The sequence below is a fragment of the Halichoerus grypus genome, chromosome 12 (genome assembly GCF_964656455.1).
Source record: "Halichoerus grypus chromosome 12, mHalGry1.hap1.1, whole genome shotgun sequence".
Classification (NCBI taxonomy): Eukaryota; Metazoa; Chordata; class Mammalia; order Carnivora; family Phocidae; genus Halichoerus; species Halichoerus grypus.
Window position 1 is genome coordinate 38,938,573 of NC_135723.1, and position 26,794 is coordinate 38,965,366.

Below are 26,794 nucleotides of genomic sequence, written 5' to 3' on the forward strand. Positions count from 1 at the left end.
TGGCCCATCCACTTTGAAAAACAATGACGTTATCTAGTAAAGTTGTCCCAACAGTTACATTCTTTACTAAGCAATTAGTATAACTCTTATATGCATGAGCTGTAAGATATGTTGTAATATTTTTCTTGTAAGAGAAAAAAATTGGACACAACTGTGATATCTCTATCAATAAGAGAATGGGTAAATATATTGTAGTATATTCATACAGTGGAATAAGAAACAGAAGTTCTTTCAGCAATCCACCACAACTGGTGGAATCCCAGGAACATACCATTTAAAATCAAAAAGGCACAGGAGCATACAAACAATATGATTCCACTGATATGAGGTTTAAAACCATTAAAAATAAGTGATACATTGTTTTGCTCTACATATATACAGTAAAACTAAAGAAAAACCAAGAATGATAAAATTCAGCAGAATTACTTTAAAGGGCAAGCAACTGAAATAGAAGCAGGAAAGCACACACAGAAGATTATTAGAATGTAGTGATACTGCTCCTTTTCTTGAACTAGGTTGTTCATTAGTAGTGGTGATATCATTATTCATATACTGTCTGTATGTTTTATAAATACACTTCCTGCCAACTCAGTATTTAATGAAAAAAGATCTGCCATGTACAATTCTTATATTTAGCAGTTATCTGGATATAAGATGACTATTACCTAGTTCCTGCTCTCTAAGACTTATAAAATGATTTTAAGACTCCATGTCTCAAACTTGCCTCAATGTGACAATCTCATGGCACTTCTTTAAAATTGCAGATTTCTCCACCCAACCTCAGATGTAGTGAAATAGAATATGCATTGTATCAGGCCTAGGATTTGGGGAGTTTGTGGGAAGGAGTTAGATGTGATCAAAACTACGGTTGTCCAGCTTAAAGATGCCAGGAAAACTGACCTTTGAGTCCTGGTATTGCAGAGACTTTGTAAGAAAGAATTGCGGCCACAAACCATCAGATAGCCACGAGGAAAGGAGAAGAATTATTCTCTCTCAAAGGAAGTTGTAAAATTGAGACCATATTTATCATTAATTCATAGATAATCCATAGAAATATCATCAGTGATATTTGTATTGGTTTTACCTTTTCATTTACCATAAATTCTATAATTGTAACTTCTGGTTCTATCTGATCATCTGTTAGCATTTTTGCAATCATGTGAGTCACTTTGTACATGTACACACCATATTTTCCAAGATGCAATTAGTTGTGTAATTATAGAATTATTAAAATAATAATAACATGTGCCACTTTGGTCCCTGTAGTTGTTCTCTTCTGCAGATTAAAAATTCAGGGAAATACAAATCTCTTAGTCTCTTCCCACAGTTCTGTTGGCATCAGAATAAGTGCTTCATTGTTTCCTTGGCAAGTAAAATGAAACTCAAGAAAGGCTGCCAATTTGAAATTGCAGTGTGACATTTGAATTACAGAGGTCTACTTTGGTCTGTTGACTGTTTAGTTCTGGATCTCAGTGGGAAAAATAAGGATCTTTAGTTCCCTCCTCATATAGAATATATTTATCAGGGACTTAAAGACAGTGGCATTTATGTCTTAGTGAGTAGGTAGCATTTGTTAAGAGGAATTGAATAGGAATATTGAGCCATGGAAAAATATAGTTTATACTCCCAAGAGGCTTGCTATTTTGTTTTGGAAACAATAAATATATATGGTAGAGAGCTTAAAGCACTTTCAAGGCAACCCGTCAAAAGGCCAAATAACCATAGTGTAAAAGAGTCATCTCAACCAAGGACATACAAAATAAAAGTATGAGTTTAGATTTGTGGTTTTGGTATTTATTTGCAAGAAGTTTTTTGTTGTTTTCGTTTGTTTGTTTTCTGTAACCTAGAAGCGGGTCAGTATTGCATATGTTCAAGAAATAGACCAGTTTACCTGCAGGTAGAGTATGTGGAAAGGAATACTAGTTGGACAGTCTTTGAAAAGGTAATTTGAAAAATATTATAGGGACGTTAAAAATCAGCTGAATTTCTAGATCTTTTTCCCCATTAAATAATAACTAGGAAACAGTTCTCCACGAGGCTTTCACATTTCTGAGGCACTGACTGCCCTTTGTTCTGGACTATCAAATGTTAGTATAGTGAACAGTCTTGGAAGAGAGAGATAGTCTTCCCCTCTGAAGCAAGGGTGGTGACGTTGCCTGTTATAAAAGATGCAGGTTACCCGAGCTCTGGTGTCCTCTTCAGACAGGCCTGCTTGTGCAGGTATCATCTGGCCCTCTTCTTATCACTCTTTGGAAATTGGAGTTTGAGGAATCAACACAAAGATATGATAGTCTATATCAACTAGTACAAAGATCCATTCTGGGTTAGAGGAATGTTCTGACCTTGTTCAGACCACAGTCATAGAGATACACTTGGACACCTAGCTTTCTGAAAGGAAGGGATTTGCAAGTGCCACAGTCAGAAGCCTGGCAAATCCTTAGGGCCTTAGTGAGTTCACTGTGGAGATAATGGAGCAAGGCATATAATGCTTGTTTAAGGAGAAATAGCAACAGTTGGAGTGCCTTTTGACTCAACCCCTCCTGCAGTTTATCATGCCCACTGTAATCACTGAGACACTAAAAGGTCTCCCAAGTTTTTTTGTGGTGTGTCTTGGCTGCTAGCTACAAAGACATATCGGTCCTGTCAGAGAGAGTTCTTTGAGATAGACAAACTCTTATGGGAAACCATTGATGAGTATTTGGGTCCCAAGTGGCCTACAGTGCTGGTGAAAGTAACCTGCTAGAGAATAAGAAAGTGTCCCACAACAGTCTAGCTAAATTCTTACAGTTAGCCTTACCACCTTGGAAGACTTCCCCATCCCTTATGTTCTAACCAAACTTAGGATTGGACTCCAGGTTGAGATGTCCTCCATAACAGTTCCTGCTGTGGGAGTCAAGGCAGTGGCTGTGGGTCAAAGACTCTCCAAAGCTAACTTGGTTGTGTCAGTAATGACGACACCTTATACAGTGCTTCAGGTGGTAGATGTTGGAAGTTTGGTTAAAACACAAGTAACCACTGCACTGCTCAAAACTGAAAATAAAGGCACCTTGTTACTGGTCCAGAGCTGCCCTCTGCCTCTGTGCCCCTTGATGCCTCCCCTCTCTACCCTAAACTCAGCTGCTGTAAGGAAGAAGGTGACTAGGGATCAGGATGAGATCTCCTTTGTCCTCCAGAGAGACCAGATGCTATATGAACCCCAGTATGATGGGGCACTTTGGGAGGGAAAGCACTCAACGTCATGGTTGTGTGCATACTGGCTCACAGATCACCATCTCACCTGGTCACACAGTGAGGGAGGGTGCCCAAATTCAACTTATGTCGTTTGGGCAGGGTTCACAGTGGGAAGGGAAGCAAAATGGCCTTTTGGTAGAATCCTTCGGGCAGATGGAATGTACTACTATTCCGGTTTCCACTGCTAAATGTGTAATGGAATTGATGTGTTATCCACCTGCTCTTCTCTGTCCCATTAGTGCCAGCGGAGAGTCATTCAGGGATTGCCACATGTAGAACAGTAATAGTAGGACAATAGAGAAAACACTTGCCCTGTTTTCTCCCAGGTGGGCTGGCAGAAACAATATAGAATCCCAGAAAAAGAAGGAGAAATCACAGCTTATTCTAAACACATCATGGCTGCCAGACTACTTGGGCCATTTCCCAACATAACAACACTGCATGTCTGATGCAACAACCAAAAAAAGAAGAAAAAAAAGGCAGCTATTAACTTTCTTCTAAGCTGTTACTGGGACTGAAACAGTGTCTGACCCATGGAGGCCTTGTGAGTCTCTGGTTTAATATTCTCAGTTTGAGATGGGTCAACTTGAACTCACTGACCAATAAGGTTAGAGGGGCCTAACAAACCTTGCTTGTCAAATGGAAATGATAAATTCAAGAAAGCTATCAAGCTCTCCCAGCAGCATCTTAGATTTACATGAACAAGTAGCAGCTTTCCATTTTGTGGAAACTTTATCTGTCATTCTACCTGTTGAAACAAGGCCACTAGCTCAGTGAGGCCCTCACTTCATAGAGGTTTCCTTAAATGCCTGGGCTTTGGTTCACTGATGGTTCAGCTAAGCTGTCCAAAGCTGTCTACTGTGCTTTCCAAACAGCACCAGCTATGCAGACCCCAAAATGGACATGGTCATTTTGCTCAATGGGCATAACTCAAAGCCATTCCTATAGGTCTGGACAGTACTCCTCTTGGTGAACCTTGTTATATGTTTTACTGACTCTTGAGTTGTTGTCAATGACCTAGCAGTTTGGTCTGTCACTTGAAAAATTACAGACTAACAGGTTGAGTTTGGGATGGCAAATTATGGAAATAGATTGTGGCAATTGGTAAAACTCTTTGGGCTGCTCATATAACTTCACCTTAGGAGTGGTCATAAGAGGCCTTCATGTATTTAAAGAAACACCATCATTAGCTCATGTAGCCCTTAGATGATTCTAGAGATCCTTCTAAAATGAGGCTATTTTTGCTTACTTATGGTTGCTTTCCTAAGTGATAGCTGATTTATTTTTTATATGCATTTTGCAGGCAATTATTCTCAGGGTTGGACTCATTTAATTAGATAAGGTGGAACAAAATTTGTTCCTGACTTTAAGTGATGTGATCAGGGACCACCACCTCAATCCTAGAAGGCATTCAGATCAACCTCAACTTGCTGGCCAGGGTTGTTATAGGTGATAGAATTACCCTGAATCCTAGATTTTCTTCTTGTAGGCCAACACCAAGTCTGTGCAATCACTGATAATATCCTGCTATATCTGGATTAATACCTTGGGCCAAGTGGAATAAATAAAGAAACTTCAGGAGAAAGCCACCTGATTTTCTAAGGTAGACCCTGTGGTTTATAGGATTTATTCAGCCAGTAGGGTCTGAAAGCCTGGGGAACATGGTTGATCTTAGTTACTGCAAGTTGAACTCATTCTGTTACCTGGACTTCACTTAATAGTGGTCTTAATTATAAGAAATAGACTGAATGGATTTGGTCCTAGCCACTGTGGTCACACTGATCAGTGTAGCTGAGGGAAAATCATAATAATGGAAAAATTCACCAGAAGCCAAAATGGTATAGAAACAAGGGTAGATATCAATTGGGAGACAATTCCTGTATGGGTCTCTGACTTCTCTGTGTGTCTTGTGAGCAGAGGTACTCATGGCCTTTCTTTCAGATTACCTTTTTAATGATGTGTGTAGAGTGAGCACCCTTGGAAAATAGAGAGAATGTCTCTCTTTAGGGCACATGACAGACTTGCTTACTACACGTTATAAAAAAAATATATGAGTTCCCTCAGTTCAGAATTCTTTTTAGGGGGGGTTATATTTCATGTTTCTCAATCAATGTAATTATGATTAGAAACAACTATCTTAAGAGACTTTCTTCTATGAAAGAAAGAAAATGAAACTCTTTTAAAAAATATTTGGTATTTGAATACTCACCAACAAATTCAATATAGTAAAATAGTTGGAAGGAGGAAGGATTATAGAGTTTGAGATGGATAGGATTAGGATATTCCTAGAAAGTAAAATTTAAGAAATTGTGGTTGCAAATTGCTTCAGTAATTGATTATGACAGATTATAGTACATGTAACTGCTATTCTTCAGTTCTCTTTCTTTTTTTTTAACTTGAGTATAGTCAACACATGATGGTACATTAGTTTCAGGTGTACAACATAGTGATTTGACAAGTTTATACATATTGCTGTGCTCACCACAAGTGTAGCTCCCATCTGTCACCATACAACCCTATTACAGTACCACTGACTGCATTCCCTATGCTGTACCTTTTATTCCCGTGATTTATTCATTCCATAACTGGAAGCCTGTATTTCCTACTCCCATTTACCTATTTTGCCCATGTCTCTACCTCCCTCCCCTCTGGCGGTCATCAGTTTATTATTTGTATTTATGGGTCTGTTTCTGCTTGTTGTTTGTTTGTTCATTAGTTTTGTTTCTTAGATTCCACGTATAAGTGAAATCATATGGTGTTTGTCTTTCTCTGACTGATTTCACTTAGCATACATAATACCCTCTAGGTCCATTCATGTTGTCGCAAATGGCAAGATCTCATTCTTTTTTATGAATGAGTAATATTCCATTATATATATATATATATATATATATACCACAACTTCTTTATCCATTCATCTATCAGTGGACACTTGGGTTGCTTCCATATCTTGACTGTTGTAAATAATGCTGCAATAAATATAGGGGTGCATATATCTGTCTTTTTGAATTCATGTTTTCTTATTCTTTGGGTAAATACCCAGTAATGGAATTTCTATTTTTAATTTTTTGAAGCATCTCCATACCTAAGGTCAGAATTCTTAACAAAAGATGTTAGTTCCACCCTCTGCTTCATTTTTAGACCATGTTGTCCTGGCACTACCCCGGCTTTGAACTTTGGAAACTATTTCTTATTTTTAGAGTCAAGATGTTCAAAACCATCAAGTCTTGGTTCCTTTCTGTTTAATGGTCCTCTCAATTTCTCTCTTCGGTCACATTTTACCATAAGCAGCAAGAAGAAATCTGGCAGCACCTTCAACATTTGTTTGGAAATGTACTTAGCTCGATCACTCCATTCACTAGGGACCTTTCCAACTTTCTCCTTATAGAAGGTGATGATGTTGCTAAGCTTTCTGCCACTACGCAAGAACCTCTCCCCCACCCCCCGATTCCACTTACAGTGAGTTCAAGGTAATGCAGGCTTGCTTTAACATACTCTTCAGAATCCTCCCAGCCTTCCTTCACTGCCTATTTCCAAAGCCACTTCCTTGTTTTTCTGCGTTTGCTCTGGCAGTACCCCCTTTCTATTGCTGTATAACAAATTACCACCGCAACTTAGCAACTTAAAATAAGAAATATTGATACGTTACAGTATCTGTGGGTCCATTTAACTAGATGCCTCTGATTCAAGATCTGTCCCATGGCTGCAAATAAGGTGTCAGCCAGAGCTGCAGTCATCTGAATGCTCAACTGGGGGAAGATCTGCTTCCGAGCTCACTTGCAGCTGTTGGCAGGACACAGAAGATACACTTCCAAGCTCCCTCATGTGACTCTTGGCACGCCTCAGGTCCTTGCTGGCTGTTGGCCAGAAACATCAGTTCCTTATGATGTAGGCGTCTCCATAGAGCCAAGCACAACCTGGCAGATCGTCTCTCAAGAGCGAGAGGACAAAAGAGTTGCAAGTCATAGTCTTTTTGTAAACTAACCTCCGAACGGACACCCCATCACGTTTGTTGTATTCTAGTCGTTAGAAGTGAGTCACTAGGTCCAGCCCACATTCAAGGGGGAATGGATTATAGAAGAGCATGGTTACCCAGGAAGAAGTAATCATTAGGGGTCATTTTAGAGCCTGTCTACCATAGTGGGAAGTAGAGTCCCTGCTTTTCAGGAGTATACGTTCTAAAAGGAAGGGGTAGAAAAAAAAAAAACTAAAGAAGATATTAAAATACTGTAAAATCAAATGCTAATTTATAAACTACCACAATTGCTAGAAATTTTTGATAAGGCAAAAGATGAGTTCGAGTTGTTACAAAAAATTTTATAGGCAAATCTTCAATCTATCTAGTCACAATTTTAGGAAAAATAATTTGCCAGAGGTATTACCAATTATCTGAGGAGCTGAGTGCTTGAAATCAGGGAACATGGAAGGCCATATGATGTTTCTTGCTTTAGTAGCTAGACAGGAGAATGAAGTGAAATATCAGAGAACACTCTGAGAACAAAGATTGACAAGAAAATTTTGGATGACTTGAGAAATGAGTGTATATCTTGGCCCAGGCATCATGGTGGATGTTTTACATACTTTATTTCTTTGAACCCTCTCAACGCGCTATGAGATTGATATCTTTGGGGCCATTTAATAGAAGAGGAGACCACAGAAGATGTACGCTAAATGACTTGGTGGCTGTCGTGCAACTATGAAATTGTTTTTTCTCCTTTGGGGCCCTGGTCTGTCCAGCCCCAAAACCCTTGCTTTTTTTGTTGGCATTGTTGGAGAAGCCATAGTGGGTTAGTTATCACATAGGGATAGTGAAAATTATCATAGTCATAAAGTGATCTAGTCTTTTAGCATATTCTAAGCACTGTGATTAATACTTTGAAGATATCACTACTGGAACTTCTCCCTATAGCCTTATGAAGAAGATGCTGTTATTCCCATTATAAAGATGAGCAAAGAGACTAAGTGGCCTAACATTACAAAACTAGGACACACAGAAGTCAACTGACAGAAGATGGAAAGAGAGATGCCTTTGCAGAGAAGGGGATGCTTTTGCTGAAAGCCATCTGGATGGCTGGCACAGATTTAGGAATTTTAAACATTAAAGTGTTAGTTTGAGGTCTTTCTCCTCCAGAGAAAAAGCAACTCTCTTCTATTCTCTAACAGAACTGAGTCTGAAAATATATATAACCAAATTCAAATCCAGTAAACAAATTCCAACAAAAACTGCATAATCAAGGCTATTTTTATGATTAGCACCATTTAGTTTCCCGGAATTTACCAGAGCAAACATTGCTACAGCAAAAATTACTGCTAATGGTTGAACCTAACAACAAGAGAAAATCCCCAAAAGGGTCATTTAGGCCCCAGCTGCAGCTGTGCTTCACTATATTTCTTACTTGAAAGCTGAGAATTAACAGGAAAATCAGGTCTCTGCTGTGCTGTGCAGATGTGGCTAAAACTGTATTAATTTATTCCGCAAACATTTGTTTAGTGCCTACTATATGCCAAGCAGTGGGCTAGCCACACTGGGATTGCAGGAATAAATCATACCTGGCACTTTCAAGGAGCTTATAGTTGAACGTGGCTGAGAGAAGGCAAACATAAAAACGGCCAGGTTTTGTAAGTGATACAAGGATATAGTAGAAGCATAAAAGGAGTGGATTAGAAGAGTCCTAGGGCAGCAGCTTCATAGGATGAGCTGAGTAGATGGACCTTCATCTTGGATCCCTGGGGCAGGAGGGTGGGGGCCAGTAAGTGAAGACAACAGAGGCCTGGACGTTTACTTCGTCTTGGGTAGAAACTGAGGCCTCCTTCCAAAACTGGGAATATAAGAAGAGGAGCAGGTTTAGGGAAAAGAAAAGTTCTACTTCAGAAATGAACGATTTGCTTATAGAAGGTTCATGTGGCAGGGTCTTCTAGGACGTTGTATTTATGAGACCAAAACTTGGCGAATGTCTGGTCACAAGACTCAGATTTAGAGAAGCTGTAGCATATGTTGCTATTGTAGGATTAGCAGCACGACCAGCAGCAGCAGCGATTGCTTGTTTTGAGAGCCCACCCTGTGCCACACCTTGTATTCAACACAGTACCGGCACCATCTAGCTGAATCTCCCGACGACCTTGTGATATATACTAAGGAGCTATTTTTAGCCTCACTTCATAGATGAGGACACTGAAACTTAGATCTGGAAGCTAACTTTACCAACATCACAGAGCCAGGGTTTGAATCCAGGCCTACGTGACTTCAAAATCAAGATTGTTTAGTTGGCCTCCACTTAACCAACTCACCAATATAACAGTTCACGTCCCTTCCTTCTGTGAAATCTAAACTGAGATCAGCAGCTCTCCTGAGTGCTCAAAGCTCAGGAATGTCTCCATGCTTTTGCTCCCACCAGTCAAAAGTTAGATATTTACTAGCAGGCAAAACCTGTCAGCTGTACTTACTATTCTTGTAATTATGTGTTTTAATAAAATATTAAGTGCTCCGATGTCATATGAGTATAAAGGAAGTTGTGTCCATGAAAATGAGATGAAATGCTTTGGGAAGAAGAGTCAGTAAAGATGGGTAGCTCAAGAAAATTACATATGAGAAGGAAACGTAAAAGAGACAGACCATAAACATCTAGAGGAATTTTGCATTCATTTTGCTTTGCAAGTATCTTTTCCATCCATTTTAAGACCCTGTAGTAATTCTATAGATTGTATGCTATGATTCTGGTTTATATAAGAAAGAGAGCATGAAACATCAGCAGGCCCATAAGCCAAATCTTTTGAAGGAGACTTCTGTGCACTTGCCCAGGGTGAGCACATTATGAGAGAAAAGAAGAGGACGAAAACTTTGCAGCTCACTAGAGACAGGTGCAAGTCTTCAGAGTGAATTGACTGGAAACATTCAAAGATGTGGAGGGTGAATTTCAATGCAATAGGATTACGCACCAACATTTTTGGCTAGGGAAATAGGATAGGAATGTATTCCCATTTTTTATCCTATAAAGCTTTACTTTCTGTAGACTGCAAGCAGCATAGTATAGAAGAAAGAGCATGGGCTTTGGAATATGTTAGCTTCAACAACATAACTAATTGTCTGACGTTAGGTAAAGTCTCTGAGTCTCAGTTTCCTCTAATTACAATGGCATAGTAATACCTATATCATACAGTCTTTGAGGAATGTAGTATTGGGCACACAGTAAGTTACAAAGGGATTGCTATTCATTTTTTTGCACCCGTGGGAAAGCAATAAAAAGGTATAAGATGTTAATCAAGAAGGTAGATGAGCTGTGAAAGGGAACCTTTACTATCTCTGTCAATTCTTACACTAAGAACTATTCTCGCTTCCTTTAAAATGGATTTTCAGGTTGGGACAAAAGACTTTCAAGAGTCTCTGTTTACTTGAAAGGTACTGAATCTGGCCAGAAATAAAAAGAAGGAGATGGATACCAATGGAAATACTTTGTTGTGGCATATTTTTTTTTTTGATGCAATATTGTCCATCTTCCTCTGTAAATGTCAGATTCAATCCAACTACTTTTGAGGTTTATGAAATTCTGCTAACTTATCATTCCATGTAATTTATTTTCAGATTAACCATAAAAGTGATGTCTATTTTCAATACAGATAGAACAATCAAGAGAACACATTATTTTTAGTCTACTAAATGTAACTTTTTAACTTCTAAATGTTTATGAGGTTCTGTAGTAAATACATCCTTTATTATAAAGCCTATTTATGTTGGGAGTGGTAAATGATCAGCAAGAGAGATTGGCAAGATAGGGTTTTTTTTTTTTTTAAGTTTTTATTTAAATTCCAGTTAGTTAACATACAGTGCATTAGTTCAGGTGTACAATATAGTGATTCAGCACTTCCATACAACACCCAGTGCTCTTGACAACAAGTGCAATTCTTAGTCTCCATCCCCTATTTCCCCCATTCCCCAACCAACTCCCCTCTGGTAACCATCACTTTGTTCTCTGTAGTTAAGAGTCAGTTTCTTGGTTTGCCTCTCTCTTTTTTTCCCTTGCTCATTTGTTCTGTTTTTTCAATTCCGCTTGGCATGATAGTTTTTATTTTATTAAATATTTATTTGAGAGAGAGAGAGAGAGAGAGTGCACATGCGGGGGGGGAGGGGCGGGGGGAGGGAGAGAAAATCTCATGTAGACTCCCTGCTGAGTGCAGAGCCCCATGCGAGGCTCAGTCCCACAACCCTGAGACGTTGAGATCACAACCTGAGCCGAAACCAAGGGTCAGACACTTAACCAACTGTACCACTCAAGCGTGCTGGCACGATAGTTTTTAAACACCCTATCCAGAACCTCTAAGTGATAAGTAGCATCAAGACACTAAAAGACGTTATCTTGACCTTAGTATGCTTCTAAGACTAACTAGAAAGAGAAAACATTAGTAGGTAGAAAGATGAAAGATAAAAAGAATTTCAGCAGAATTGCAGATAATTTGGATATTGAGGAGAGGAGACTGATAAAGTAAAAAAAAGAATCAAGAGGAAGAATTCTTAATAACTTACATTTATGAACATAATTTTGATAACTAAAATGGATGACAAAGCCAGAACTATACTTAGAAATAAGAAGTACATATATTGTACATATATTGTATATACCCTAATCCTGTTATTCACTATAAGAAGTGTTAAAAAATAAGTGCCAGAATACTGCCTTCTTAACAAATGCCTTTTGCAGTTCACTTTTTTAAATATATATATTATTGAAAACCTCCTTAGGGGATTATAGATATTACCAAGGAGGTGCAATAGGCATTCTTGGATATATTCTTTTAAAAATATTTGTTGAGATCCTGTTATATGTCAGGCCCCGTTCTAGGCACATGTTTGTCTTCATTCCCTTGCACATAGTGAAGAAGTATTTTCAAGCTGGCAAAGGGAAATCAAGTTGATCATTTCAACTTTATGTTTAAAGTGTGCCACATTGACATCAGACTTTAAATTTAGCTTAAGATTTTATGGAGTCATTCAGGAAATTCATCAAATTGATGATGTAGAAGTGAGTTTAATATACCTGGTTTAGGCCTTTATAATAAAGGTGTGGCTTTGCTGCTAGTTGTAATTAGGATTAAAAACAAGCCCACCCAGTCTAATATCTCTAAACCAAAACTTTCATCAAGGTATCAAGATTGTGTCCTTCCCAGCCTTACTACATTTCTATTAATTAACACCACTGGGATTTACAAAATAGCTATTGGTTCCAAAAATATATATAAATAGGAGATGAGTTAATTTACAGAATATCACAAAAAGTCATACCAAATCTGGAATTAGGGTTCTTCTAAGATTTATAGGATCTAATCATACCAACGAGTGGGAGCTACCTAGAATCAGCAGCCCCCACTGCTCAGCTACCTTCTCCTGCCAGTGCCAGAGACACTCAGAATGGTGTTTAGAACTTACACATCTTCAGACTAGTTTCTGAAGAGTCCAGGAGTTCCGAATACTGAGGAGTTATTTCAGCCCAGAGATACACTGAACTTACTTCTGTACGCAATGCCACCGAAGTCAAGGTCCTCATGACACTAGCCTTCATGTGAGGAAGTAGCGTCTGCAGGATGCTGAGGCAGTTTGTCCATCCTGGTCAGATTCCTCACTGGAAGTTGTGCCTACTTCTGGGCTCCATAATTTAAAACAAGTGTGGAGAATTTCGAGAGAAGCCTGAGCAGAGGCACAAAGACAATGACAGAGAATGAGACCTAGAGGAAACCAGAATTATTTTACTTGGAAAGGAGAAATCAGGACGGCAATTTAATAATGGTCTTTCATACATTAGGAATTACTACATTGAGGTTAATGACCAGATTTCCTTCATGTGCGAAACAGTAAAAGAAATAGGATTTCAGCTTTCGTAAGAAGAATATAGTATGGAACCAAAGGAAAAAAAACAGCAATCAGATGCTAAGCCTATTTAATCAAAGGAATAGATCATTCCACACACTTTATGAAAGTGTTTTTAAAGGCAATCTGATTTCCTGTCTGTTTTATATATTATATAGAATGCTACCTGAAAGAACAAGGACACATTAAATGAACTTGGTTTTTCGACCCTGTGAATCCGTGATTTATCTTTAAATTATATCATAAGGTATAGATTTCAAACAATTGTTTTGAATTAGAGCCTCCTAGCTTGGTCCTGCCAAGAGAGGAGGCTACTTTCTAATAATGTTAAGGAAGTTAGTGGTATGGAGGATCATTTATTCCAGGGGCCATGTACTCACATAGCTACAGGGGCCTGTGGGTACCAGGAAGGAGTGAAGCTTACAGCATACAACAATACGGAGTTATGAAAGTTCTGGTGTATTTGAAGGTGTGGGACCCATCCCAAAGGGGCAACCACTGCTAACTAGCCAGTTGTCTTCACGGCACAACATACCCATCTTGCCCGATCTTTGGCTTTCTCAAGAAAAACTGGAAATCTAGAATATCATGTGATTTTTTTATTTAACATCAACAAAATACTAAGATTTATCAAAATGCTATGTAGGCAAAGCAATACACTTCTGTGGGCTATAAGTTAGAAACCTCTGTTTTCCTTTAGGTCACCAACACATTAGTTAGCAAACAAAACAAAGTTGATTGAACTCTAAAGCTTAGGAGAATCCATCTGCTAAACCTTCGTAAGGCTTACTTAAGGTCCTTTCCAGCTCTGTGAATCTTTTGAACTCCCTTCTTCCCTGCTCTCAGTATTGGGTGACTTATTCACACAGTGGTGGGGATTTATAGGAATTACTTATTTCCGTTAGCAATATAAGTTTATTTCGCAAAACCATCACATACTTAGATGGAAAACAACTTTTGTTGCTATACTAAAGATGCTGCTGATGCTATTAGATTTTTAGGAATGCACTTACATATGGCATAGACATGTCACTTTGGATCTTTGAACTAACATTTGTTTGTAACATTGGCTGCATGAGGCATGCTTGACTTAAAAGCCTACTCACACTTCACCATTTGGTGACATATTTTATTTCTCTTTTATAAAATATTTTCAATTAACCCACTTCTACCTGGGGTAAGGATAGCTGGATCTCTGAAATCCCCTTCCTTTCAGACAGGAGAATATGCCACAGATGAAGAGGAGGATGAAGTAGGACCTGTTCTTCCTGGCGGTGACATGGCCATTGAAGTCTTTGAGCTGCCTGAAAATGAGGACGTGTTTTCCCCATCAGACCTGGACACAAGCAAGCTCAGTCACAAGTTCAAAGAGGTAAGTTGCTGATCTGCAAAATACTTTTCTATACCTTTCCATGTTATTATTAAGTCTGTATTTTTGTTTGAAAAATGTATTGAGAAAAATCAGTTTTCAAAAGAAAGCCTTTTGATAACAGATTGTCTTGACTTTCATTGAATTTCAAGGTAAAATTTAAGTAGATCTCATTCCACAATCATTAACTTTTAAATGCTTGTTATTTGTTACAGTGATAGCTTATGACTGGTCTGTTCTTCCATATTTTCAAGCTGTAGCTTAAATGTGCAATTTCGTGATAAGTTCAGGTTATATTTTTTCAGTTTAATAGAATTTGGGGGACCTGATGTTAATCTTTCCTCCAAGGCAGTAATTCTTAGAAAGGTTTTTTTTTTTTCTTTTCCTAAAATAGACAAGATCCCAAAAGGAATCAAATGACATACCTAAGTAGTTTAATTGAAGAAATTAAAGTTTAATGAATGAAATTTGAACAGAGTTAGTGGAACTACCCAGGGATGGCGAGGTGCACAGGGACTGGTAATAGCAGGAAGTTGTTGCAACTTCCTCCCGAAAGAAGGTCTTTTTTTTTTTTTAAGATTTTTTTAATTTATTTGTGAGAGAGACAATGAGAGAGAGAGAGCATGAGAGGGAGGAGGGTCAGAGGGAGAAGCAGACTCCCTGCCGAGCAGGGAGCCCGATGCAGGACTCGATCCCGGGACTCCAGGATCATGACCTGAGCCGAAGGCAGTCGCTTAACCAACTGAGCCACCCAGGCACCCCCACCGAAAGAAGGTCTTAATGGGTAAAGAGGAAAAGAGATTCTTCCCCCACCACCCTCCCGAAGAAGGGCATCTTTATAAGATGCAGCCACTGCTAAAAACTGCATTTGGGGACAAGGGTGATATACACTCAGCCCCTTCTCTCCTCCTGCGAATGCCTCCAATCTGCCAAACCCAGGCAGGAGTCTGACGAGGTCAGTCTCCCGAGGCAGCCACAGTCAGAAAAGGGCCAAGAATGGATCCCGAAAGGGCAGATAGATGCAGGTAACACATACATTCATCTTCCAAATTAACCACTCAGAACTCCAACATGTAAAACAGCAACAGTGATGAGTAGGTCCCAAACAGTTTATTCTTCATTGTTTTAGGAAACACCCTCCATTGTCAAGGCAAGTGTGTCATTATTTACAGCCTCCCCACAATAACCCTGAGGCACTAAAGCTCTCTGGTTTTGGGCCTGTTAGGGACTTGACCATGTGGAAGAAAAAGTTCTCCTATACGTGAAGAACAAGGTTGATCACTGCAAATGTGTAATTTCTAATTTTATTTCTGATTTCTAATTTTCTTTCACTTATAATTTCTAATTTGGATGTATCATAAATAGTTCAGTTTTATATGTTCTGATGTTATACCTACCATGCCTAATATATTGACTTGCCTTTTTAATTTCTTATGATAAACTTATACTTGTGAGACCAGTATCAAAGTGAATGTACTTTTAAAATGTAAGTTTTTATTTAAAAAACCTTAGGTTTATTATAGAATTTTGGAAAATGCACGTTTGTATAAATGCCAAAAAAATCATTCATGAGCCTAATTTTGTGGTATTTGGGATTACACAGTACATACTGGGTTAAATTCCTACTCTTGATACACCTATAATTGTATTATTAGGATTTTCTCATGTCATCAAATGTTCTTCCATAAATGATGTTTATTTACTGTAGGTATCTCTTATCATTGATCTACTTACTTTTTTGTCTTGGAACATTTCCTTTGTTTCCAGGTCTTAAAAAATTATTCTTCTTAAAAGTCACACTGCAGTCGATATGTGTGTACTTATCCTTAGGATAATTTCTCACCGTGGAATTATTAGATCAAAGAATATGAGTATTTTGGGGACTTGTGGTACTTCCAAGTTGCCACCAGAATGGCTTTTCTTGGTGATAGAGAAATTTATTTATGCCACTCAGTGTGTTCAGTGCCCGTTTCTCTCCCACCTATTTTGTTAGGTTGGACCATTTCCATTTGTACAGTTCACAGAGTCCTTGAGGCAAAATACATGGGTTTTCCAGATGATTTATGACTATTCCTAGTTCTAAATCAGATACAAACATCTTGGGGACAAAAGAAATACACTATTCTATAATGATCGCAAAACTCAGAATTCCCTTACAGTAGGAGTAGCAACACTTATCTTAGGGCTAGTTCTTATAAAGGCTTTCTGCATTAACTGATACATTAACTGATATCTTCAAACCAAAGAGCAGTGCAGAAAAAGAAAGTTCTACTGGAAGTGGCTGAGTGCAAGGAAGAGGCAATCTAGGGACCTGTTTCTCTGCAGCTCTGATTTGGCCCGTGAATACAGGTTATCTAGGAGAGTAGATGGACCACTTGTTCTTTAAAAAAATCTTCCTGGAATGTTGTAGCTCTCAATCCAGCTTTGAGGCAGTGAAGTCTAAGTAGTATATCTGGGCAAAAGCCTCTAATACAGCTTTTCCATGTTGCCACGTGAGTATGGCCCTACTTTTTGATAGATAATTGAGCTGGAAGTGGGGTCCACATTCTTTTATGGAAGCTAAAGAGTATACAAAGCAGAAACAGTATATGGAAGGTTATATCCTCCATTTTCTGAATTGAGCCAAGGACTCTGTGCTCTGTAAATACTGTTTGAGGTGTACTCCATTTTGAAGACAGCTGCATGGTCTAGACCCAGGGGTTGGCAAACTGTGACCTATTGGCCAAACCTAACCCACTGCCTTTTGTTGCGAATAAAGTTGTATTCAGTACTGCCATGGTTATTTAGTTATTTAGTTACTGTTTGTGGCTGCTTTTGTGCTACCATAATAGCCAAGTTAAGTAGTTGCACAGAGACCATGTGACCTGCAAATCCTAAATTATTTGCCATCTGGCTTTTTGCAGAAAATGATGGTTGACTGGTGTAGGCCACTGTGCGATCTGGACCCATTCTGTGTAACACAGCTGATTTATTTTTAGCCTGAGTAACCAAATCTGTAGTTTTCTTTTAATTTGGGTTTTTAAGAACTGGAGGTTTGTCCTCACCTCAAGATCAAGCAAACACCAAATTATTTCACTTCTAATTCTTGTATTCTCTTTTATTATATATTTAACATATTAATATATTCATTTCTTGAGGAGATTGCCACTGAGTATCAGTGGCATTTGTCACAACATTTGTGTCTTATACACTGCCACTTTCACAGTTTTAAATTTCTTTATGTGATTAACATAAATGCCTAAATACTTACAGCACTAGATATTTTTCACAAGCTTACGTACAAGATGTGGGATGGAGATGGAGAATCATGTGTATCGGAATCTGTACAATGTCTCCTATTACAGAGGGTTCTCTTAATTACATTATATCAAACAAGTACATGTTGTACTCTTTGAGTAAAGCACATTAGACTGACATTATCTCCATCAGTCCTCCTTTTGGCCTATTACCTGTCTTCCTACCAGCCTCTCAGCTCCTCTGTTTTTGCTCACTCTTGTATTCTGTTTTCTCATAGTTCTTGACATATGGCTAGTGGTTAAATATTTGGTGAATGAATGGCATAAAGCATGTGCTGGAAGTTGTTGTATAATTCAAGACAGGTACCTAATTTAATTTCTCCCAGGTAGTTGACAAGATAGCTAGCACTTTTATTAAATGCTCATTTCCGCATTTCCCTCTGCTTGGAAGGCCAGCATTATTATCTACAGAATTGGTTCCTTTACACTCTGGCCTGCTTTTGGCCTTTATATTCTGTTCTGTTTTCTCATTCTTTAGTGCAGTGCTGTTAGAATGTATATTAAAGGGGAAAACATTGATGGAATAAATCAGATTCATCTAACTCTTCAAAAATTCCTGTAGTGTTCAACCTATTCAAGAAAACATTTGAATCACTTTATTAATTCCCTTGGAAAAACTTCTTTGCATTTTTATTGTAATTACATTGAACTACTAAATTAACTTGCAGAGAGCTGGCGTTTTTATCACATTGACTCTCTTAATCCAAGTTTATGGAATGTATCTGTTCAATTCAAGTCTTTTTTTCTGACCCTCTCTAAAATTTTATAGTCCCCTCTATTAGTTTCACAAGCAGCCACCTATAAGGAACAGAACATCTAACTAGAGTAGATTAATCAAAAGCTGCCACAAAGGTTACATTAGCTTCAATATAAGTTAAGATGTTTTCTCTATTTTCCTATTTTCAGAAATGACTTTTGTAAGAGAGACTTAATGACTTGCATAAAATAGAAATTTCCGTTCCCTAGAAGTTTATTATTACTCAGCTATAAAACCATCTGTGCCTTTGTGGAGGAAGATTTTAAAAACCTTTTATAAAGCTTTTACTCTCTTCAAGTTTTCAAGTTTTTCTTGGGCCAGTTTTGGTATTTTGCATTTCTCAAGAAAGTTCTGTATTTCCTCTAAGCATTCATATTTTCTAACATTTTTATATATACTTTTTAAATACTGAAATCTTTACTATCTGTAGTTATTCTTGTTTCATTCTTTCTTTATTTGAATATTTTTTAGTTGTTTTCTAGAATTTTCATCTGTCTTGTTAACCTTTACATTCCTAATTTTTTAAATTAAAAAGTACTTATTATTTCCTACCAGTATCTTCAGTTTTCCTCCTTTCTTGTTTCAGTATTGATCAATTGCACTTAGTACATTTATTTTTGATAATTCTTACATTCTGATAAATATATTTAAAGCTATACTTTTTCTAAATACTGATTTTTAGCTACATGTTACAATTTTTTACATTTAGGATGCCATTGTCCTTTAGATGTAATTTCTCTTGGGATTTCCTCTTTTTTTTTTTAAGATCTTATTTATTTATTTGAGAGAGAGAGAGAATGAGCAGGGGTGAGGGGCAGAGAGAGAGAGAGAAGCAGAATCCCTGCTGAGCAGGAAGCCCGATGACGTAGGGCTCGATCCCAGGCCTCAGAGATTATGACCTGAGCCAAAGGCAGATGCTTAACTGACTGAACAGGCACCCCAAGATTTTCTCTTTAATACTAGAATGATTTAATGATATATTTTACTTTCCAGACATATGTAGCTTTATTTTGTTATCCTTTTGTTACCAGATTTTAATTTTATCACATTCTGGTCAGAAAACATATTCCATATGATAGCTATTTAGAATTTTCAAGACTTCTTTTGTAGCTTAATTCATAAATAATTTTGTTTAAATAGTCCTCATGCATGCAAAAATTTTGCACACATATTTTGTGCTTGACTATGAAATGTATATGCTTTTCATTTATGTAAATATGATTAATAATAGAAATATACTTTCTTCTCTGTAGCATGGCTTAGATTTTTGTCTGTTTGATCTACTAATTCTGAAAAGCATACGTTAAAATCACAAACTACAGTTATTTTTTTCCTTCCTATAATTCTGTCAGTTGTGGTTTCATATATTTTAAATCTTTGATATCAGCTGCATATATGTTCGGGATTGTTACAACTTTGTGATTTATTGTAACATCTGTCTTGTCCCTTATGATGCATTTTACCCCAAATTTTATTTTCTCTGATAGTAAAACTTCAGCACTGCCTTTCTCTTGCATCATGTTTGCTTCACAACATCTATTTTTTCTATCTTTGTTTTTAGTGATTGCATAGCCTTTTGTTCAAATATGTTTCCTTTAGCCAACCTATTCTTAAATCTTATTCCTCACTACTCTGGGAGTCTTTGTCAGTTAATTCATGAGTTTAACCCACTTACATTTACTTGAATCACTTTAATATTAGAACTTAGAGTTGCCACCTTATTTTATATTTTATATTTACTTGTTTCTTTTTTTATCTTTTACCTACTTGCCATTAGATATATCAAATTTTCATCTGCTGCTTAAAAGTTATACATTTTCATTCTGTCATTCTAGAGATTACACATGAATAACTTTGACTCAGTCTTAGGTATTTTCCCCTAGGAACACAGAATGCAGATCAATGGCTATGTCTACCATTTAACAAAATAATAGCTATAGCATACTCTCATCTGCCTTTCATCCCCTCTTCAGTTTTTTAGATATACTTATAGTTATGCCTTTTACAAAATAATTAGTTCTAACTCACCTATACTTCTTCCTAACTCTAATGCGATTTCAGCGCTGTCCTGATGTTAATTCAGAAACATCATTTTGGTGCTACTACTTTATCACATGGCACCAAAGTTTAAGTTAGTGTCCAGGATGTCTAAACTTTAGGAGAATGGAATAGATTGTCCCTGATTTACTCCAGATGCAGGTTTACCCAGGCACACGTATATGATGAAAGATTAATTAGATTGCTTTCTCCCATTCCTGGTTACAGACACTTGCCTGCTTCAAGTACTAATTTTTTCCAAACATATCTAGAAACACCTATGTGCTATCTCTTAAGAATTTCTTACAAATTTTTTTGTTAATTGATGAATGAGACTTTTTTTTTTTTTTTTCCTTTTTGGCATCTCCAGAGTTGCATTCAGGAAAGGCAGTAAATAGTTTCTGTGAGTGTGTGATGTATTGCACTGGCTGTTTGCCCCTACCTAATTCAGTCATTTTATCTTTATTTTTTTATTCATTCCATCATTCTGTTATCCTTTGGAATGTTTGATTTCTCTTATTCTAACTTATGGCAATAAATGCTTAATTTACTGTAATACTTTATTGTTTAAACATGAAAGCACTTAAAACTATGAATCTCTGTTTAGCTAAGTCTTTGGCAACATCTTTGAGTTTCAGTATTCATTCTTCTTGTCACCATTTTACAAATAGTCTATATTTTTCATCTTTAAATGTTTTTATTTTCTCTTTGACTTGGAAACAGTTGAGGAAACAGTTTTTAATTTGTAACTTTTATTATTAATGTTTTGTTACATTGTGGTCAGATAATATTGTCTATAAGTTTTGATTTTTTTTAAAGTGGTGCTCTATTATAGATTAATATGGCTATTTGTGATAAAAGTGATATTATGTGTTTTGCACCTTCCGTAATCCTTATCATTTTTCCTATTTAACCTACTGAACTGAGACCCGTATAGTAAAATTACACCTCATTTTGTGCCTAGTAGCTTTGATTATCTATTTTAATGTTATGTTGAAAGCATATAAAATATGACTTAAAGATTTTTTATCTTTAAATATTCTTTGTTGGTAATAATCTGACTTCTACTTTTGTTTGTAGTTGCTGGATAAACACACTTTTGTAAACATGTGTATGTACCTGCTTTTATAATGTAAATTTAATTTAAGTACTTTGTTTTATTGTAAATTTTGAAAATATTATCTTGGAGCTCCTTTAGTACAAAACTTTAGCAACTTAAGTTTATTGTTATAATTATTCAGAGTTTAATTTATCTCATCTCATTTTATGCTTTATGTTTCCTTTATGTTTATTGATTTTTGGTAAGGATTATCTTTAAGTTTTTAAAAACTCTTTTCTGTTTCTGTAATTTTCAAAATTAAGAACAAAACAATACCATGTGGATGTTCTAAAACAATATCATTTGAATCTTTTTGATAAATCTTGGTTTCTAAGACAGGATTGTTGTTAAAATATAATTGTTACATTTTCAGGTAGCTTTATAATACTATGTGCAATAAATAGTTAGACTCTTGGCTTACTCAGTTTCAACTGTTATTCTCTCCACACCAGAATTTCTCATTTCTCAGAGTATATCCTTAAGTAATTTATTAAGTACTCATGGAGGTTATAGCTTTCATGGGCTTCCTATACTGAGAATGGGAAAATCTAATTTTCATATCATAGGAATAATAATTAGTTGGGTTTAATATTTTGATTCACAACATTTTTTTCCTGACAGTCTGGTAGGACAGGCTTCGCTGTTTTGAACTAGGTGCATACTGTAAAGAAAAAGTGTAATGCCAACCAGACATTTGGATACTTGTATTATTTTAGTCCTGTATTTTATATTTTTATCACAATTTCTTCAAGTAGGCCTCCTTTCATTGAGGTTTTTTTTTTCTTTTAATTTGCTTTCCTTGTTTTATGCTTGTGTTTTGGTTTGGTTTTAGTTAATATTTTCTTCAGTTTCTGTTATTTTTTTCTCTGTTGCTGTTTCTTTTCTGGAAACACTTTGTCTTCTGTATTAATTATCTTATTCATATTTTCTTTTCTATTTTTTCTTTCTGAGGTTGTTCTCAAATGTGTCCTCTCATATCAATGATTCAGTTTTCTGTAGTGTTAAATATGCTTTTAACTTCAAATTCATTTATGCTTTTTAGCACCTCTAACATGATTTAATTCCCTTAAAACATTTTTAGTTTCCCTACTCTCTATCCATTCTTTGTGCTCCTTCACGTTCTATCCCGGTAGTCCAGAGAGTTACCTTAAAGTATTTTTACTTACGGGATACCTCACTTTCCCAGTTTACTTATTTGAGTTTTCAAGTTGATATTCTCTTTACCTTCACTTAAAATATTTAGTAACGGGCTCAGTTTTGCCTTTTTCTCCTGTATTTATCTGGAAATGAGGCAAAAACTTGTTTGTATAGTCAGCTGTCATCCACTTCTTAAATTATGCATCGCATTTCTAGCCTCACATTGGGAGGACATATCTGTGTGCTTTGCTTCCTTTGTGGTTGCTGTTTTCTGGTGGTCTATCACCTAGTGCAGGTCTCTGCGCGTAGGTGAGATACTTCCAAATCTTGCACTCAGTTCTCGAAGTTAAAGGAAAAAAAAAAAAAAAAAGATTATTCCCTGCTCTCAAAACCTTTACTATGACCACCTATATCTATATTGCTCCACTTTGGGGTCTGGAGCTCAAAGTGTGCAGTGTGCACTATTCAGCCACCTTCCTGCACTCTTTTCCTATTCTGGTAGTTGCTTTCTGAATGAATGTGGAATCCTGAGAGAGTTGGAGAACCTGGTTTGAGGACAGTTCCTGGGAAAGACAGTAGAGGTTGCCCAGCTTTCTCACTGGATAGACTTGGGATCTCCAGCAGTCATTGAGGTTGGACAAACCATCCCTCTCTCTTTGGAGTGAAGCTTGGATGCTTTTCTTAATTCAACTTTGTGACTCTTTCATATTCTAGTAACAGGTGTTAAGTTTAGTGTCCATTTGAACTTGTGAGGTTTTTTTTTTTAAGATTTTATTTATTTTTTCAACAGAGAGAGACACAGCGAGAGAGGGAACACAAGCAGGGGGAGTGGGAGAGAGAGAAGCAGGCTCCCTGCCGAGCAGGGAGCCTGATATGGGGCTCGATCCCAGGACCCTGGGATCATGACCTGAGCCGAAGGCAGACGCCCAACGACTGAGCCACCCAGGAGCCCCGAGTTTTTTTTTCTTTTTTTAAATGTGACTGGAAATTTAGTGGGGAAAAGGAAGAGGCTGAATCAGAAACTGCTGGTCAGGAGACATTTAAACCAGTTGTCTAATGTTTCCCTTCACGCTCCTCCACAGTGGTCATGGGGGTCTTGAGGGAAAAAATGGGAGTCTAAAAACTGTGCTATTTTACTTCACTTAAGTCATAGAAAATGCATGAAAAATTATCTAGAGAAAGTTGTAAATGCCTCAGATAATACTATAAAGTTATCTCTCTATGGAACTTTCCATTAACATGTAGAGAAGCTATAAAATAGTTTATCTAAAATAGTGTACTTAGCAGCAAACAGGTATTTCTTTAAAAAAGAAACTGTAATTACATGCTTTCACCTACATCCATTTTCATCTACATCATTAATAACTAGTTTATGAATACCTACTTGGAGAGTGACCTTGTTGTAGCTCACCCTAGCCTACATATGCTGCAATTAGTGGTACCATTCAGATTAGATTATTATACTATTCAATCACCCAACTTCAGCTAATTTTGCATAAACTATTCCCTGAGAAAAACACTTGGTAGTGTAAAGATTGGTAACATATATAAAGCTTTGAGCAGAAATTATAAAGGAATATGACATAGCTTCATTTTAACAGCACCTGGGTATAGGCAAAAACAGCTCTGATTCCTTCATTTGTGGTGCCTCCCCTGTCATAGGTAAGACAAACTTCAATCAAATAATCACAAAGATAATTATAAAAAGTTTGATTCCAATGCTGAACCCACTTTATAAAGTTCTATGCAAATATCATTTATTATTTCCCTTGTAAAGTAAGAACAGAGAAGGTTGCTCTTATCTGATTGTAAGATCTCTAGCACTAGAGAGCTCTTAAAATCTTTGCTGCAAAGATAGTATTTTGCACTTTCTAAAGAAAAATGTTTTCCATTCTTGCACAGGACAGGTAAAGAAAGTGTAGAAGTTCAGTCTTGCCATTTCTGTTTCTGCATAAGGATGTTTCTATTTCTAGCACAGTTATATTTGGATTGTATTGATTCAGTGATAGGGTACATGTTCTGTATTCATCTTTTGAAAGAAATAAACAAAATGTACACGGCCAGTACACCTGCCAAGTGTTATGTAAGAGCTGCTGTTCTCTGTAGGAGGCACGTGTTTACTTGTGCTGTGATCCCAGGGTGGACATCTTTGGCATTCACGTTAAAAGATGACAGAAGAGATGAGATTGGTCTTTTAAGTTAAGACACTGACCTGCAATCCTTAACCTTTTCTTTTTATTTATATCCTCCCTTCCCAAGTATTCTCTCTAGATCTAGATTTTCTGAAGCCCAAAAATTCCAACAGGTGTTTTAGGCTCGGTTTCTATGAACGAGTCCTGTTGACTCCCTGCCCCTACAGTCAGCCTGACCAATCTCAGGTGGTGATGTGCAAACCCTTGATCTCTCCCTTGGAAGGGTTATTAAACACCTGGAGCGAGAATTGCTCTAGAATAAGAAAACACGACCTTTCAGCAGCTGCGCTTCTGCTGTCAAGTCACTTCACCTCTTTGAAAAGCAATTTTCTCTTCCTTTCTCTGTGAAATCGAGGTATCTCGGTCTCATCCTGCCCATATGCCAAAGTGGGAGGTAAGACAAACAGGCCAGAGCCTAAGGGTCATCTGACCCGGCTGTGGGAATAAAAGATTAATCAAGCCATCCAGCAGCAGGTTCCCTGTGATGTTTCTCTCGGGGCGATCTAGGAACTTCTCTCAGAAGGTGGTCTTTATTAATCTCCTAAAGTAAGTGTTTTGAAGGTAGGTTCTGTGTCATGTGACGAGCACAGCACAGTGTCATTCGGTAAATGCAAGTTGAATAATGAGGGAGCTATTTCTTCCTAACTTCCATGAATAATAACAGTAGCTGATGGAGCGCCATTTTGTATTTAGTGTCAGAACACTCAGAGACTACCAGAAGTGATCCATGGTTTCCAGGAGGAGTAATACTTCCTCAGCCAGGAAGTCACAACGATGATATAAGGCTCAAGAGTTTTTGTGGGGATTAGCTGATTTAGGAGCATGGTGAAGAGAGGTAGGGAGAGTCAGACCTGAGATATTTTCCACTGCAGCACATGCTTCCACTGGGAACTTGAAGAAGCCATGTAACTTGTCTGGGCCTCTGTCCCCATCTGAACAATGAGGTGGACTGTGTCTGTCTGCCTTCTCTCACAGACTCATTTGCAATGATAAAGGAGATGATAAAAAAGATGACGCGTCCTACAAATGTAAGATATTTAGTGGAAGGAACCGTAGACTGAAGTGTTCAAAACCTGGCTCTGACACTTATTAGCTCTGCAGCATGCACTACTGAAACAGTTTCTTCCTACGTAAAATGAAGGTTCGATTAGTTTATTTTATTTTATTTATTTATTTATTTTTAAGATTTTATTTATTTATTTGAGAGAGAGAGTGAGAGAGAGAGCACAAGAGGGGGGAGCGGGAGAGGGAGAAGCAGACTCCCTGCCAAGCAGGGAGCCCGATGCGGGACTCGATCCCGGGACTCCAGGATCATGACCTGAGCCGAAGGCAGTCGCTTAACCAACTGAGCCACCCAGGCGCCCTCGATTAGTTTATTTTTGATGCTTTTCCTGTTAATAGAGATGGGTTTGTAGAAATTCTCTTAATGTGCATTTAAAATAATTACATGTCTTGTCATTTTAGGCCTTGGGAATTCTAAGAAAACATTGAGCTAAAACTTTTGTCCGTCTCCTAAATAATGTCTGAGTTGACAGACCTCAGTCTGTTTTCCTATATCCACAGAATTTGGCTGTACTTAGTAGCACTCCAAGCTTTTATCAGTGCCCTGCCTTCACCACTAATGAGTTCCACTGTCTTCTGTTACCCATTTTGGTGGGAGGGGAGGGTGGGATACCTGGAGATCAACCTGGCAGTTTCAGTTTTACCTGGGTTTGCCCCGCACATCAGTGGATTAATCTATATATGTCTTCATAGGAATAAACATGCTCACTTGAGACAGGAATTTCTAGACTCTGCAACCATGACAACCATCTCCAGGC

The 26,794-nt window shown here is 37.4% G+C and overlaps 1 protein-coding gene across 12 annotated transcripts in view; it reads left to right on the forward strand.

Annotated features, from left to right (window-relative positions):
- PPP1R9A (protein phosphatase 1 regulatory subunit 9A) overlaps window positions 1-26,794 on the forward strand; it is a 297,767-nt gene that overhangs the window by 212,009 nt on the left and 58,964 nt on the right. For all 12 annotated transcript variants that reach the window (XR_013442768.1, XM_078059275.1, XM_078059274.1 and 9 more), the window contains one exon: window positions 14,304-14,459. Coding sequence is in view for 11 of the 12 variants with exons in the window: in XM_078059275.1 (XP_077915401.1) it covers window positions 14,304-14,459 (156 nt within the window). In the remaining variant the exon portion in view is untranslated. The remainder of the gene's footprint in view (window positions 1-14,303; window positions 14,460-26,794) is intronic.